The 16,176-nt window shown below is 37.8% G+C and overlaps 1 protein-coding gene across 2 annotated transcripts in view; it reads right to left on the bottom strand.

Annotated features, from left to right (window-relative positions):
* ZMAT3 (zinc finger matrin-type 3) overlaps positions 1-8,104 on the bottom strand; it is a 31,133-nt gene extending 23,029 nt beyond the window's left edge. The window contains exons 1-2 of one of the 2 annotated variants that reach the window (XM_024563708.4): positions 7,870-8,104; positions 4,050-4,376 (exon numbers count right to left, since the gene is read on the bottom strand). In XM_024563708.4, the coding sequence (XP_024419476.1) occupies positions 4,050-4,319 (270 nt within the window). In that variant the 5' untranslated portion in view covers positions 4,320-4,376; positions 7,870-8,104. Of the gene's footprint in view, positions 1-4,049; positions 4,377-7,607; positions 7,815-7,869 lie in introns of those variants that run through there. The other variant, XM_024563717.4, reaches the window with a different exon arrangement.
* Positions 8,105-16,176: the final 8,072 nt, after the last annotated feature.

The raw sequence follows: 16,176 nt of genomic DNA on the forward strand, positions 1-16,176 counted from the left end.
AAATTATAGTTGACATTTGATATTGTATTAGTTTCAGATGCACAACATAGTGGTTAGAAATTTATATACCTTATAAAATTGATCTCTGGATATGTCTTGCACCCACCTGACATTGTTTGTAGTTATTACAATATCACTGGTTATATTCCCTAAGCTGCACTTAACATCCTATTTTGTAACTGACAATGTGTACTTCTTAATCCCTTCACCTTTTTCACCCAGCTCCCCAAATCCCCACCCATCTTGCAACCATCAGTTTGCTCTCCGTATCTATGTTCTTTTTTGTCTTGTTTAACTTTTTAGACTCCACATATAAGTGAAACCATAGAGTATTTATCTTCCTCTGTCTGACTTATTTCCCTTAGCACACACCTTCTACATCCATCCATGCTGTCGCAAACGGTAAGATTTAACCTTCTTTTTCATGGCTGAGTAATATTCCATAGATCACATCATCTTTATCCATTCATTTTTGATTGGAGCAATTAATCCATTTATATTTAAAGAAATTATGGTTAGGAACGTAGTTACTACCATTTTATTGCTTTGATTGTTTTTGTAGGTCTTCACAGTTCCTTCCCTACTCTCTTACTCTCCTCTTTGGTATGTTGATAACTTTCTATAGTATTATCTTTGGATTCCTTCCTCTTTATTTCTTGTATATCTCTTGCACACTTTTGATTTCTGGTCACCATACAATTCATGTATACCAAGCTATGTTTATAGCAGTCTACTTTAAGTCGATGGTTGCTTAAGTTCGAACACATTCTGTAATCACTACCATTTTTACTTACCCCCTCCACACTTACGTTTTTGTCATTTTTTTACTTCTTTTGTATTTGTTTGTGTGTATCCCTGAATTTACTGTTGTACTTACACAAATGTTCCTACATTTTTTGCCTTTTAACCTTTGCACTAGCTTTAGTGTTGATTGATCAAGTGTTTTTATTACATGTTTGCCTTTGTCAGTGAGAATTTTTTTCTTTGTGATACTTAATATTTTTTATTTTTTCTTCTTAAAAGAACCTGTCGGGAATGAAGAATACAGTAATTGAAATGAAGAATACATTAGATGGAATCAACAACAGATAAGAAGATGCAGAGGATCAAACCAACAATTTGGAAGTAACATAGTAGAAAACACCCAATTAGAACAAGAAAAGAAAAAAGAATTTTAAAAATGAGAATAGTTTAAGTGACCCCTGGCACAAAATCAAACATAACAACATTCAAATCACAGGGGTACCAGAAGGAGAAGAGAGAGAGCAAGAGACTGAAAATCTACTTGAGGAAATAATGACTGAAAACTTCCCTAACCTTGGGAAGGAAAGAGCCTTACAAGTCCAAGAAAATCAGAGAGTCTCAAACAAGATGAACTCAAAGAGGCCCACCCCAAGACACAACATAATTAAAATGCCAAAGGTTAAAGACAAAGAGAGAATCTTGAAAGCTGCAAAAGAAAAGCAGTTAGTTACCTATAAGGGCACTCTCATGAGACTGTCAGCTGATTACTCAACAGCAACTTTGCTGTACCGAAGGGAATGACATGAGAAGCAAGGATCTATAACCAAGATTACTCTTCCCAGTAAAGCTACAGAATCAAAGGACAGATTCCAGACAGGAAAAAGCTGAATGAGTTCATCACCACCAAACCAGTAGTATAAGAAATGTTAAAGAAACCTTTTAGAATCATTGCTTGTTTACATACCCTTTGTGCGGCCTCTGACACATCTTTCAGGCTAACATATCTATGCTTTCCTTCTATATTGATTCACCCACTTAGGTTAGGTTCATGCTTCCATTGTTTATTATGCTGATTCTCTTGACCTACATTCTCTCATTTTGAGCATGTCTGTCTTATTGAAATCCAGATCTCACTTCTTAGATTAGCTTTCTTCTCTGCCCTCCTAATGCAAACTGCTTGCCTTGTCTCCCTCTTTAAAAATTACCATTAACATGGGTTTCATTCAAATCTTTGCTTCTAAACTCTTCGAAACACACTTGTATTACAAACTTTACATTTTCTATTAGGTTCTACTTTCTTGATACCCACTTGCCACTTCTTTGCTGTTTACCCTAGATCTTCGCTCCTTACCTTGTGCTCTACAACAGACTGTCCCTTCTTCCAATTTTTTCCACTTAATAATTCTGATTACTGAGCAATTTACCACAGCTTTATTTCCCTTTTCTTATATTTTCCAATTTATGTATTCACTGTATGACTGATAGAGCTGCAATTAAGTAGATTCACTAATCTCATCAACTAAAAAGTTCAGAGCACACACACACAAATGTAGAATAAAACTAAGTGCTGATTCTGTTTCTTACCAACTTTAAGCCTTATACTCCAATGACCCTACTCAAACTGAATTCTCTATGTGCATAACCAGGAGCATCCATCACTCTCCACAGAGACACAAAGTGATATTAGGAAGGGGGAAAAGCAGGAGGTAAAGATATAATCCACACATACATAGTAAATTATACATTGCCCAAGAGTTTTACCTCATAAAAGTAGACAACTGTTCTTTAAAGAACACACAAATGGGTTTGCTCCAATTTAATGATTTATTAGGGACAGCTAAAAACCAAAAGTTTGAAAAGGGACAGGATTTTTCAAAGTTAAGTCTTAGACTATAAAACTGAACATTCCACAAGAATGAATGAGGAAGAAAACTAAGTGTAAGTTTTGGGTTTTAGATGGATCATCCTAACAGACCTGTTTTATCATTTACCCACCTGAATGATAAAACAGGTAAAGGGAGACCCTTTGGTATCAAACCAGTGTGGTGGAAAGTGGTACCCAGAGGGAATGAGAGCAGGGATTGGGAAAAGGGGGAAAACTGTAATAATAGAACCAGAGGATGCCTTTATAAACCAAAGATGACATATGCCAAGATCAGAGGGGTCTAATTAAGTCACCTCTTTGCACCTGAGGGCAAAACAAACCCAAACAAAGGGAATTTCAAGGGAACAACATGTTATGTCTTCCCCTAAATCCCAGAGAAAACAACACACCATCAAAATACTGATGTTTAATCACAAAGTGACACAATCTTCAGCCTTTAGGATCAAAACAAAAAAGACTTACACATAGAGTAAATAAAAACTTGAAGTTGGAAAAAATTGTAGTGCATGAGAGAAAACAATACCTGTGTAGGTCATCATTCTGTCATACTGATTTATTACTGCACATATTCATAGAGAGAATAAATAATCAAATCAATGGTGACCCAGAAGACACCTTTCACTTGATGGTATTTGGCCTCACTTGCTTCTCAGGTCTCTTTTGTCCAAAAAAAAGAGGAAATTATGTGATTTTAGACAACAATCTAGAATCTTTTTTGTACGATAAAAAGAAATACTGTACCCTCTCTTTGTAGCCAAAATTTAATTTTCTATTTGTCCTTTAAAATTGTCTTTTCCACTAGCTATTCTACATGGGAGAGAAAGCTTTAAATCTTAGACACAATTATCAGTTCACAAAGAGGTACTAAAAGAAATCAGTGTTCTCTTTTAAGGGTAAGGTTCAATACTCCAATGTCATTTTATTCTCACTACAGAAGATACTTGTGTTGTCTTTAGCAGTGATAGGATATATAAGAAGGGTCAGAGGTTAAAAGCATAAGATTCATAGACAGAGATTACCTTGAATGAATGCAAATTGTATTTGAGGGAAGAGAATTATTTATAAGACTAATTCTTCCAAACAATCCTGACACTGAGTTTGCTACATCATGTGTCAAATACCTGTCCTTGGAATCACAGGTTTGTTAGGTTTGTTCACCAACATAGAAGGCATACATTTGCTTACAATGACAGGTAAGCTATCAAACACCATATAGCTAAGTATAGGAGGTTAAGATCCCATTTTATAATAAATGATGCTTTCTTTCAAAGTACAAACATTATGCTTTTAGTCAAACTAGTACTTAGTTGTTCACTAAGCCACCTTGATTATTCCAAGCATATCAGAAGAGAAAACTCTGAAATGGGTAAAGCCTTAAAATGTTCCCCACTAAATGCCTGATTTTCTTTTCTTCCCTTACCTGATAATGAGCCTGCGCTTGCTGTGCTGAGTTCAAGGTGACATTGCAGAGTTTGCAGTATAGGGGCTTACACAGCTCCTCCAGGGCAGAGTCTTGCTCCCCTCCCTTAGGTAATTCTTCTTCCCCTGCCAGAGGTAAGGAAGCCTCCTGCCCAAAAGGCTTCTGCGGTGAATGCTGCAAGGTTCCTGTAGACCTGGCGGCCACTGACATAGGAAGAGAGGATGAGGGCCGCTTAGGCAGAGGAAGCCCGGCGTGTTGCAAGAGGATCATTGGGTAGAAAAGCCTTGGGCATAATCCAACATGTGAGGAGAAGTTGGGTCTTCAATTCTGAATCAAAAGCAAAAACAAACTCACTTAAAAATGTGACCCGAGCAATATGAAATGTAAATGACCACACAACCTCACCCATTTTTCCACTTCTTCAACCCATTTTTGGGACTTCTGCCTCGTCTTAGCAGACTTCCCATCTGTTAATCCACATCAACATGATGCTCTTCCACTGAAAACAGGTTTATCGATTTGGCTTTGTTTTGCTTGGCACAGCTCCAACTGTGGTCCCTCTGTCCCATGAACATTAATAGCATTGCATCCGTGACTAATTAAATCTAAAAATCACATGGCTGAAATGGACATCAAAGGTCACCTAGTCCAGACCCCTTCCATCAAGCACACTTACACTTAAACACTCTTGATAATCATGCATACAAAAAATTCTACCAGCTAAGAACCTTAGCAAATGTCTACTTTCCATCCAACCTAGTCTTTCATCCAAATTATATGAAAAAAAAGAATGAAATGAAGAGTGTCACCTCTCAGAATCCTGAAGACACTTCTAGAACTAGCTAAATATCAAGGAAGTCTAAGAATAACTCAGAGTTACCATGTGACAAAAATAAATAAAAGTGTATTTTCTGGGGGGAAAAAGTATATCTTCTGATCAACTACTAATACTTAAAGAGCTGAGCCAATGACTCCTCTCAGCAGGGGCTGCAGACAGCCTGTAGGCCATGCAGCCATTGCTATGTTCTGTTTGGAATATAGCGTTTTGTTTTGCTTTCATTTTGCATTTAAAAATAAAGAGACTCATGGCTTCTCTTGATAAAAAAGACAAATTGGCAACATTTGGCACACAGCCCTAGATGGGCAATAATAGCTGTTAGTGCTAAAGGGCACTGTCCCCAACAGCAAAGCCTGCCTTCTCCAGGCCACCTCAGTCCCCACTCAGCCTGCTGCGTGTATTTACTTGCCTGCTCCCTGTAAGCCCTTGGGTTTAGGACTTCACCTCACATAGCCCTAGACTACATTCATGAGTCCCCTATAAAATGAGAGTATTTTCTCTCCCTCTACAGGGAGAGAATTACCTGAATTACCTGAACAAAATAATGTATCAAGTAAATGTCCAATGAGGTCATGGATCACACTACCACAAGCCCCAATATGAAGCCACTTCCCCAGCCTTTCAGCTATTTCTTTTCCCCTTCTTATTAAATAACTGATAGTTTCTATTCTGTTTCCCTCGGAAAAGGCGCAATATGTTCCAATCCCTCTTCAATTTTATCCATGATTTCTCTTGCCTCCCACTCAGATGGCATCTTCTAACCCCGAGTATCTTAAAATAAACGACAGTGTACACTTGAGTTCCCATGATTCTAACACAAATTAAAATCTTTACTTCAAAATCCACTATTCCTACCACTCTCTCCATATTATTAAAACCTCTTTTCTTGGTCAATAGAATATGGTTATTTTAAGTTGCTGAAGTTTGCCATCTGCAATAGAAAGGGGTACATTTTATGACAATAATTTAATAAAATTAAACAAGTACATTTTGATAAATCAGAAGTCTCTTTTACCAATTTATTAAGTATACATACATGGAAATCATAATCAAGTAACAACCTTTATATTAAAATTCAGCGTCTTGGGGCAGCAAAGAATATCAGTGCAATGGGGAAATAATGTGCTACAAGCAAAGTACATAATTAGTCATAGTATTCAACAACACTTGTTTCTCATTAACCATGACATCCATAAAAACAATAATAGTATTTTATTCTTAGACAGAAATATGATGTCCATATCTTTGGCAACATAAAGAAAAGCAATACAGATTTAGAACACTTAAAAAGTCAGGTTCTCTATAATCACATTATTCCTCTCAATTAAATCAAGCAAAGGCATTCAGAAAGCAGAAACAGATACATGGGCATTTTTAAAAGGAAAACTAAGAAGACAAAGACCACTTTTTCAAAAATGTTAACTACCTAATTATAATTCGTGGTATTAAAAGACTATGCATACTACCTGTACAGAGACACATTAATACCAAATCATCATAAACAAGCCACCAGTTCAGAATAGAAACGGTGGAGGAGGGTGTCAAAACACCTGGATAAAAAAATCATCCCTATAAACTGAAAATCAAATACTTCCAATTGTTTAGACACATCTGGACTTGTTTTATGGATGCTCACTCTCACTTGAGGGAACTGCAGCATGTGTCTCCCCTAGTGTTGCCTACAGACTCCCATCAAAGGCCCTTCTCAAAGCACAGAGGTACAAGAGGCCCCCTTCCAAAGGTGATAAGATCTCCTGAATTAAAGGGAAAATGCTCACCAAGTACAGACTTGCCTATTATGGCATTTTATCTTTACAAGTTTTAAAGACCAGCTAGATATTCCAATATTATTGTTTGTAATATTCAACAATCAAAATGTCGAGTTCCAAAAACAATGTATGACAGTTACAGCAAGTATTACTACATTTGCAAATAAAAATTAGCATAAAATATAAATCTGAAGAAATAAAGGCAAGTCTTAAGTGAAAGCATGAATGATGGTATATGGAAAGACCAAAGTGTATGTGATTCACATCCGTTCAACTACTGCATTAGATTAAAAGAAACTAATTTGAGGGCTGATGTAAATAAGATATTCCTCAAATCATAAAAGCCATTCAATTTGATGTTTAAAGTAGCATAAATGAAAGATTTTTGGTGGTTAATGTTCCGGTTTGGAAGGGGTTGAGGGGGCAATAAAGAAAATCAAAGCTTCACTGTGTACCCTGTTTAAAGAAAGGGAATGTTCATAGCGTAGTTTTCATGATTGGACTGGGGCCTACTTTTCACATACTGTTTTAAAGCTAATCACTTTCTCATTTGGAGAAAGCTACAGAAGAAAGGGAACAGTATAAGGGAGCAGGTTACTGGCACTTCAGCAAAGTAGCCAAGTCTGAAATTGGAAAATCTACAAATGAAAGGCAGTGAGCGTTATTCAGAGGTCATCAGAACACAGCCAGAAGGACTGCGAGAAAAACAGAAAAATAATCAACTGAGGCAAGATACATCATATAAGGAAGACTCAAAAGAACGCAGGAATCTGGAGAAGAGGCCTTGGTGAACTGGCAAACGTTTTCCAGTCTCAGCTGTGACGGTGCCTAATCCTAGGGCACCATTTACATATTTGAATCAAAGCTACATATACTTCAGCATCACCCACGAATTACCTTACGTTCCTAAAACGTGCATGCCTGCATACACGCGACCACGCACACACGCACCTCAATCCCTTAAGGATGCCATCACGAAAAATGGAATCCCCGGTCTCCCAGGAGGTGGGGGCCGGCGCCAGAGCCAAGGCAGCTGCACGCCCAGATATCCAAATAGAGCACGTGAAAGGCTTAAAAACAAACAGATAAATAAGAGCAGCGCAAGCCTGTCACGTGGAGAACAGGTGGAAAGGCTGCAGCCAGACGGACCGCTAGTACCCGCGGCTCCTGGGCTCGTCCTCAACGCCCCGAGGCTCGGGTCGCCCGCACTTACCGGAACCGCCGGGACGCGCCGGGAGTCTGGGCGCCGCGTTTGCCGTCTTCCCCGCGCGCCCCGCTCGGCCCGGCTCTACCCCGCCTCCCTCGGCGCAACTTTCTCAGCTGGTCCCCGCCGAGCCCCCTCCACAGCTGAAGGCTGACTCCAAAGTCAGTGCAGCCAGACCCACAGGGAAACAGCTGCAGGAAGTGACTGCGGAACCGGGAGGCGGCGAAGGAGGAGACTGAAGGCGCCGGCCCGGGGTCGCCACTGCGCATGTGCCTGGAGGAATAGGCACCGCGGCGCGTCGGCGTCTCGTGCTACCCGGGCGCGCCGGGTGCTCCTTGCACAGGTGCGCACTCCGCGAGCTCAGGGGCGCTGGGCCAGAATGGGAACAAAGGCAGGCGTCAAAAGATGCACCAGCGTCCATCCCAGCGGACAAGCCCTGAGATAAGTTCATCGTATACCCTGTAAAGTTGATTCAGAGCAGAAGCCTGGACAGAGCTTTTGGAACTTTAATCTGCTATCATTGAGATCTGAAGCTCTTTCATTCCGGCTGCGTCCTCAGTCTGTTGGCTGCCGGCTAAGGAGGCTGAGTGGAGGTGCCAAACGTTCAGGACTCTTTAAACTGCAGGAACAGAACCTTTAAATTGCACCTCTCCCCAGGATGGAGGAAGAAGAGCTTGACTGTCTATTCTGTGGTCTCCAATCACACAAAAGCTCACAACACACACACACACACACGCACACACTTGCCTTGGCTCGCTACACTAACATGGACAAGAAAAAGGAAGGCTTTCTCCTGACCTCTGGAGCCTAGTCTGCAAGACAGGAAAGACCAGGAAGAGATTGGCTAACGCTAGAATGTCACATCCTCTCATAGTCAACTTTGACAACTTTAGGGTTGAAACTGCGAGATAAGCTGAGGAAATTCCAGCTCTAAAAGTCTATTAATTTGCGAATTCTCCCATAGGAAAATTTGCTTGGGGGTTGGTTATGGTAAAATACATACAAATTGACCATTTTCATCATTTTAAGTGTATTGTTCAGTGTCATTAAATATATTTACATCATTGTGTGCTTATTTTTTAATCACTAGTTAAAATGTCAAGGAGACCTAAGTATAGTAAGATGTGCCCTAGTAGGCAAACTACTGTAGGAAATTAAGGCTGTTTTTTTGGCTGAAACACACCATCCAGAACCACTGCCAACAAACCAGACTCACTTTTCCAGAAGTGAATTCATAAATAAGGTGATTTATTTAGCGACCATACACACACAGCTAGTGTACACAGGCCATTTGGGGAGAGTAATCCCTCATGCCTGGGTAGAAAACAAAATTTTTCTGAATAGATTCTCCAACTGTTTATTTATACATACTTTATGTGTAAAAATTGTAAATGGCAGTTCATTTGTGGTTTTTTGAGGAAATTCCATCCTGTTTTCCACAGTGGCTGCACCAAACTGCATTCCCACCAACAGACTGGTGCGACCACTGTGGAAAACAGTATAGAATTTCCTCAAAAAACTAAAAATGGAACTGCCCTTTGACCCAGCAATTCCACTGCTGGATTATACCCCAAGAATCCTGAAACACCAAATTAAAAGAACCTATGCACCCCAATGTTCATAGCATTATTTACAATAGCCAAGTGATGGAAACAGTCTAAGTGCCCATCAGTCAATTAGTGGATCAAAAACTGTGGGACATTCACATGATGGAATTCTACGCAGCAGAAAGAAAGAAGGAACTCTTAGTCTTCACGACAGCATGGATGGAACTGAAGAGCATTATGCTAAGTGAAACAAGCCAGGAGGTGAAAGACAAATACCATATGATCTCACCTATAAGTGGAAGCTAAGCAACAAAACAAACAAACGAGCAAAATATAACCAGAGACATGGACATAAAGAACAAACTGACAGTAACCAGAGGGGAGGGGTGAGGAGGATAACAGGGAAGGGTCAAGTCAAGGAATACCTATAAAGCTCAATATTTTGGAGATGCAAGAAATCCATAAATATGTGGTAGAGATAAAAAGTTTTTTTGTGTGTTTGTTGGTTTGTTTTCACTACATTACAAGCTATGATGAGAAATCATCAAGAGGAGACAGTCAGAATGCAGCTAGAGATCATAGGGTGCAACCAGATATTTAAAGCTAATGTCAGACATTCTGTGAGAACAACTTGCTAGTGAAATAAGAATGACTAAGAGTCATTAACCCAGGGTCAGTACATTTTACAATTTGGGGATTACTTTTCAAGACATTTCAGTGAAGAAAGTGTGATTTTACCAATAAAGCTATAATTTTTTATCACATGTAAATTTAAAAGTCAAATGATTCATGATCCCTGAGTTCTTCACATACCCTCACAATTTATTTTTCATTGAAACAATGCTATTATTTTCAGTAAAAAAAAGCATTCACAGTTTATCATATTTACCATCCTGTTAAACATACGAATTAAAGAGGCAACTTTTTCCCGATAAAATGTCCTCAGTAAAGAATGCAGCATTAGCTAACAAAGTAAGGAGATGAGCGCCCCCACAGCTTTATGTGTGCTAGACTTCACTCCATTTATTAATTTGGTCAATTGCTATTCTGTTCACTAAAAATTCACACATCTTGTTGAAAATGTTTTTATTAGTGCTTTGCAAATACATGACTTCACAAATATGCTCTATGTAAACAATAGTAAACAAATATAAATGGAAAAGCTAGAGCAATATTTATCTTCAATATAATATGTTATATTTGTTTGGGTACATGTTTTGAGAAGCATCACTCTACTTTCCCTACAGATTATCCTGTATTATTCTAGTACATTTTGACTGGTTGTATAGATTTCTAATATTAGTACTTTCACTCATGATATTTTGTTTTTATGCCATCAGTTAACATTAAGGGGTATCTTAGTTTGGGTTGCTATAACAAAATACCTTATACTGGGTGGTTTAAACCACAGAAATTTACTTCTCACAGCTCTGGAGGCTGGGAAATCCAAGATCAAGGTGCCAGCAGATTTAGAGTCTAGGGAGGGCCCTCTTCCTGGTTGGCAGACGGCCTTTGTGTGCCCTCACGTGGCTGAGAGAGAGAGGATGAAGCTTTCTGGTCTCTTCTTATAAAGGCACAATTCCCATCATGAGGACCCCACCCACATGACCTCATCTAAACCTAATTACCTCGCAAACCCCACCTCCTAATATCATCACATATGAATTTTGGGAGGACACAACCATTTGGTTCATAACAATGGGTAACATAAAGAACATTCATATATAACTTATATTACAGCTCTCTTGGCTCCAGTGACAGTTGGGTAAGACTTGTGAAAGCAGCCAATAAGCCAGAAGTTCCTACAAGATGTATTCAAGGTTCATCTAATACATTGTTATATAATACTAATACTAAGGAAAAATATGAGGTGAAGGAGGAGAAGCAGAAAAAAGAGAAGAAGAAGAAAAGACAAGAAAAGGGGAAATAAAAGGACAAGAAGAGAAAAACAGATGGGGAACACTGTGCCAGGCACTATTTTAAGCAACTTATTACATTTTTAAAACAATCCTAGGGTAGATACTATTAATATTCACATTTTACAAAACAGGTTCTTAAAATCTGAGAAACTTACTCAAAGTCACAGACAGTAGTTTATGGGGTCTACAAGGATCCCATTGACATTAGCTTTATTAAAAAACTGTCAGACTAATCAACACTCAATATACTTGTTCTATTTACAATAATATGTAGGCTTTATTAATTTAATGCAGCCTTACAAGTTCTTGGTTTACCTATCATATAGCTTAAGAAAAAGGAAAATTCAAGAAAACAGTGTAGAATCACCACTGAGTACTTCTAACTTATGCTATATTAGAAATCCTTGCCAAAGATGGTATAGATTAAGGAATTTGAGTGCTGATGATAGTTGATCAAGTTGTGATCAAAACAAATAAAACACCTCTAGAATATATTCCCAGATATCTTCCTCTTATACTTACTCTTTTTCCCCTACTTCACTTTCCTTGATTCCTGTAGCAGACATTTGCCATTTGTTTGCCTCCCCTCCCACTGTCTCATTCCAGAATCTGTATCCCCTTCCATGTCTTTGGCTTTTTGTCAAGAAGGAAGGAAGGAAGGGAGGGAGGGAGGGAGGGAGGGAGAAAGAAAGGGGAGGAAGGGAGGGAAGAAGGGAGAGGGGAGGAAGGGAAAAGTAAGGAAAAGAGCAAAGAAAAAAAGAAAAAAGAAGGAGAGAGGGAGGGAAGAAGAGGGAGAGAGAGAAGAAGAAACTCAGAGGAATCAAAGACAAAGCAGTGAGGAAAATAAACAAATGAAGATTATTAATGCCCTGTGAAAATACAGAAATTAGAACATCTATGAAACAAGAACAGGATGCTAAAAAAAAAGGAACATTCAGCATGAGATATGTTAGTTATCTATTGCTGCATGACAAATTACCCCAAAACTTAGCAACTTACAAGAAATATTTACTATATCACAGTTTCTGTGGGTCAAGAATCTGGGAGTAACTTAGCTGGATGGTTCTGTCTCAAGGGACCTCATGAGATTTCTGTCAAGCTGTCAGCTGGGATGCAGTTTTCTGAAGACTTGACAAGGACTGGAGGATCCTCTTTAAGATGACTTATTACACAGCTGTTGGCAGGTGACCTCAGTTTTCACCACATAGAACTATTCATAACACCGTTAAATGCTCTTACAACATGGCAACTGGCTACCCCTAGAATAAATAACCCAGAGAAAGAGAAATAAAAAACCCACAGTGTCATTTATGACCTGGTATCCAAAATTTACATACTATCACATGCATTTTTTTAAATTCATTATAAGCAAGTCACTAAATCCAGCCCGTAAGCAAAGAGAGGTTGTTAAGGATACATATTTTGATGGGGGCATCAAAAAATTTATAGACATACTTTAAACCACCACATAAGAAAATAGCTGCAGGAAATTATATACATGATCAAAGCATGACCATCAAAATAAAAATTCAATAGGAGCACTAAAAGGTAAAGTTAAGAAAAGTTAACAAAAACTCAAAGGTAGTTACTATATGATGAGTAATAAGAAAAATAGAGCTTTAATCCAGAAGTTCAAATTCCCAGCTAAATGGAATTCCAGGAGAAGAAAACAAAGAAAATAGAAACGTGGAAATAATTAAAGGAAACATTTTCCCAGAATCAAAGGACATAAATCACCAACTTTATAAAAGAGTTCCCCTACTGCCTAGTGTAACATATGAAAAACAATCAAAACCAAAGCATAATAACACTAGAAATAAAGAGATTCTATAATCTTCCAAAGTGACAAATTATTTTTTTAAGTCTCCAAAAACCACCGATCTGGTATTCAAAGTTAATATATTTGCAGGGGTAAAGGGCTAAATTTTTTTAATGTCTATTAAGTTCCCCAGGTGTTTTTAAAGATTAGTCAAGTTTGGAAACCTCTGGTAAAAAGAGAGGAGAGTGAGATAAACATCTTTATATTTAAGTATCACCTTTCTTTAAAACCATGGGACATATTTTCTACATATTCTGCTATAAATAAATCCACACTTTTCCCCCCATGAGTGGCAGAATTATCCTCATTTTATAGACTCATGGTGGTGGAAGGCAAAAAGAATTTCTAAAGCACATGTGACATTTCTCCAAGATTTATATGCAAGGAATAGTAGTAACCTGCTCTCTAACACCACTGAAGAAAGAATAAAAGGAAATGACTTAAACTACAACAAAATAGCCTCCGGGTAAGGAAATTTCCTGACATTGAGATTTGTTACACACTAACATGGATGTCTAGGGATGCTAGGAATCTTGGAGTTTTTAGAAAATGTTTCATGTCTGTCTGAGTTCAGAGGACAAGACTGAAAGAAAAAAGATGGTTAGGAAGACTGAATACACTTTCATTTTCCAAGTTCTTGTTGAGCTACTGCTAAGTGCCTGGCAGTCTTTGAAGACAGCATTTTCAAATGTATTTGATCATGGAATACTTCTCAAGTGAAAGTGTATAAATAGATCTCCAACAAGAGGAACTACCTACATATAATGTTTATTTGCATAAAAAAAGAAAAAAATTCCAGATTAGTTCCCACAAGAAAATAAAATATAATATTAACAAAATTTACCAAGCTCAGTAAGCCAGCTTTGATCTCATATTTTGCTATATGATACAAATTTTAAAATATGATACAAAAATTAAAATGTTTACACACACTCATATAAAAGGATCAATTCTTTCTCAGAACACACAAGTGTTCATTGAAGTTATCTGATACTACATAAATACAAAAATACTTGATATAATCAATTAGAAAAATGTAATGGAAGGTTGAAATAGGAGTCTACTCCCTAGACCAATCAAAATGATGGCATATCTATTAATAAGATTACAGAAAACATACAAGCTCTATATTAAGAATCTTATAGTAATTAACTGAACTATATCAAAGAATATTTGAATAAATTAAGAATTTCAGGAATGCAAAAGTCACTATTGTAAAGATATCAGTTTCACACAAATTAGCCCACAGATTTAATACAACTCCAATAAATTAGATGGCTAGGTGAGTGGATGGATAGGTGAGTGAGGATAACATGGAAAACTGATTATATGTTCATCAAGAAGAATAAATACATTAAAATAAATAGGACCAGATGTCACATTTATCATAGAAATTTAATTCCTCTCCCTCCAAAGTCCCACTGAACAATGACATTAAATATATTATTGAAAAAGATAAATAAATTTACAAAGAAGAGGACAACAGAGAACACCAGCTGGCAAATGATATCAACAAATTTTTGGAAGATGGAAGAGATATGATAGCAGAAAAGAAGAGGATGCTATAAGATGCCTCCCAAAAAGAACCATGTGGATTTACCTCAGTGAACTCCTGGGAGGCTCAAAATATGGACAAATCAGGTACCCTAGTTGTGGGGATAAGAGGCAGAGATAAAAATAGAGGAATTAATCAAAAGTCTGTATACAAAATGACTGAAACAACAGGTCCTCTTCTCAATCCAGCATACTCAAACCACTAATCTATCTGAACAAAATAAAATCAGAAAGGCTCTATGCTTAGACACAAAATGTACAGCAGAGTGTAGTACAGAAGTACATTGTAAAAACCTACAACCTGAGCAGTGAGAAGTCAGGATCCTTCCTACATTCTAGAATTTTTGTGGATCATATACATGTGTCACAAACAGAATACTAGAGGGTCCTAAAAAAATTAAAAAACAAAAAACAAAAAACAAAAACACTGAATGGCCTTGGAACAATTACTTACTAGTATCTAATGCTAATGATATCCTAGCCATTGAATCACCCTATAGTGAATCCACCCACTCAGCTTTTTTAGCACCTTACTCTGAAATATAAGTAGATAGTCTGTCACCAAACATTTGAGGAGTCTCTAACATCTAATGCTTAAAAAACAAACAAAAAAGCAGTTGGGGGTATAAAAGGGGAAAAAACCCAGCCCAGATGCAAGAAAGTGACAACAAAAAAGCATCCAGAGATTCTTTAATTTTTTAAAATATATTTTATTGATTATGTTATTACAGTTGTCCCATTTTTTTTTCTCCTCTTTATTCCCCTCCACCATGCACTTGCCCTCCCACCTGCATTCCCCTCCTTAGTTCATGTCCATGGGTCATGCATGTAAGCTCTTTGGCTTCTACATTTCCTATACTATTCTTAACCTCCCCCTGTCTATTTTGTGCCTACCAATTATGCTTTTTATTCCCTGTACCTTTTCCCCTCATTCTCTCCTTTCCTTTCCCCACTGATAACCCTCCATGAGATCTCCATTTCTATTATTCTGGTCCTGTTCTAGTTGTCTGCTTAGTTTGTTTTTGGTTTTGATTTTTTGGAAGGGTTCAGTTGTTGATAGTTGTGAGTTTGTTGTCATTTTACTGTTCATGTTGTTGATCATCTTCTTTTTCTTAACTAAGTCTCTTTAACATTTCATATATTAAGGGCTTGGTGATGATGAACTCCTTTAACTTGACCTTAGCTGGGAAGCACTCTATCTGCCCTTCCATTCTAAATGATAGCTTTGCTAGACAGAGTGATCTTGGGTATAGGTCCTTGCCTTTCATGACTTGGAATACTTCTCTCCAGTCCCTTCTTACCTGTAAGGTCTCTTTTGAGAAATCAGCTGACAGTCTTATGGGAACTCCCTTGTAGGTAACTGTCTCCTTTTCTCTTGCTGCTTTGAAGATTCTCTCCTTCTCTTTAATCTTTGGTAATGTAATTGTGATGTGCCTTGATGTGTGCTTCCTTGGGTCCAACTTCTTTGGGACTCTCT

Source organism: Desmodus rotundus, chromosome 2, assembly GCF_022682495.2.
Source record: "Desmodus rotundus isolate HL8 chromosome 2, HLdesRot8A.1, whole genome shotgun sequence".
Lineage (NCBI taxonomy): Eukaryota > Metazoa > Chordata > Mammalia > Chiroptera > Phyllostomidae > Desmodus > Desmodus rotundus.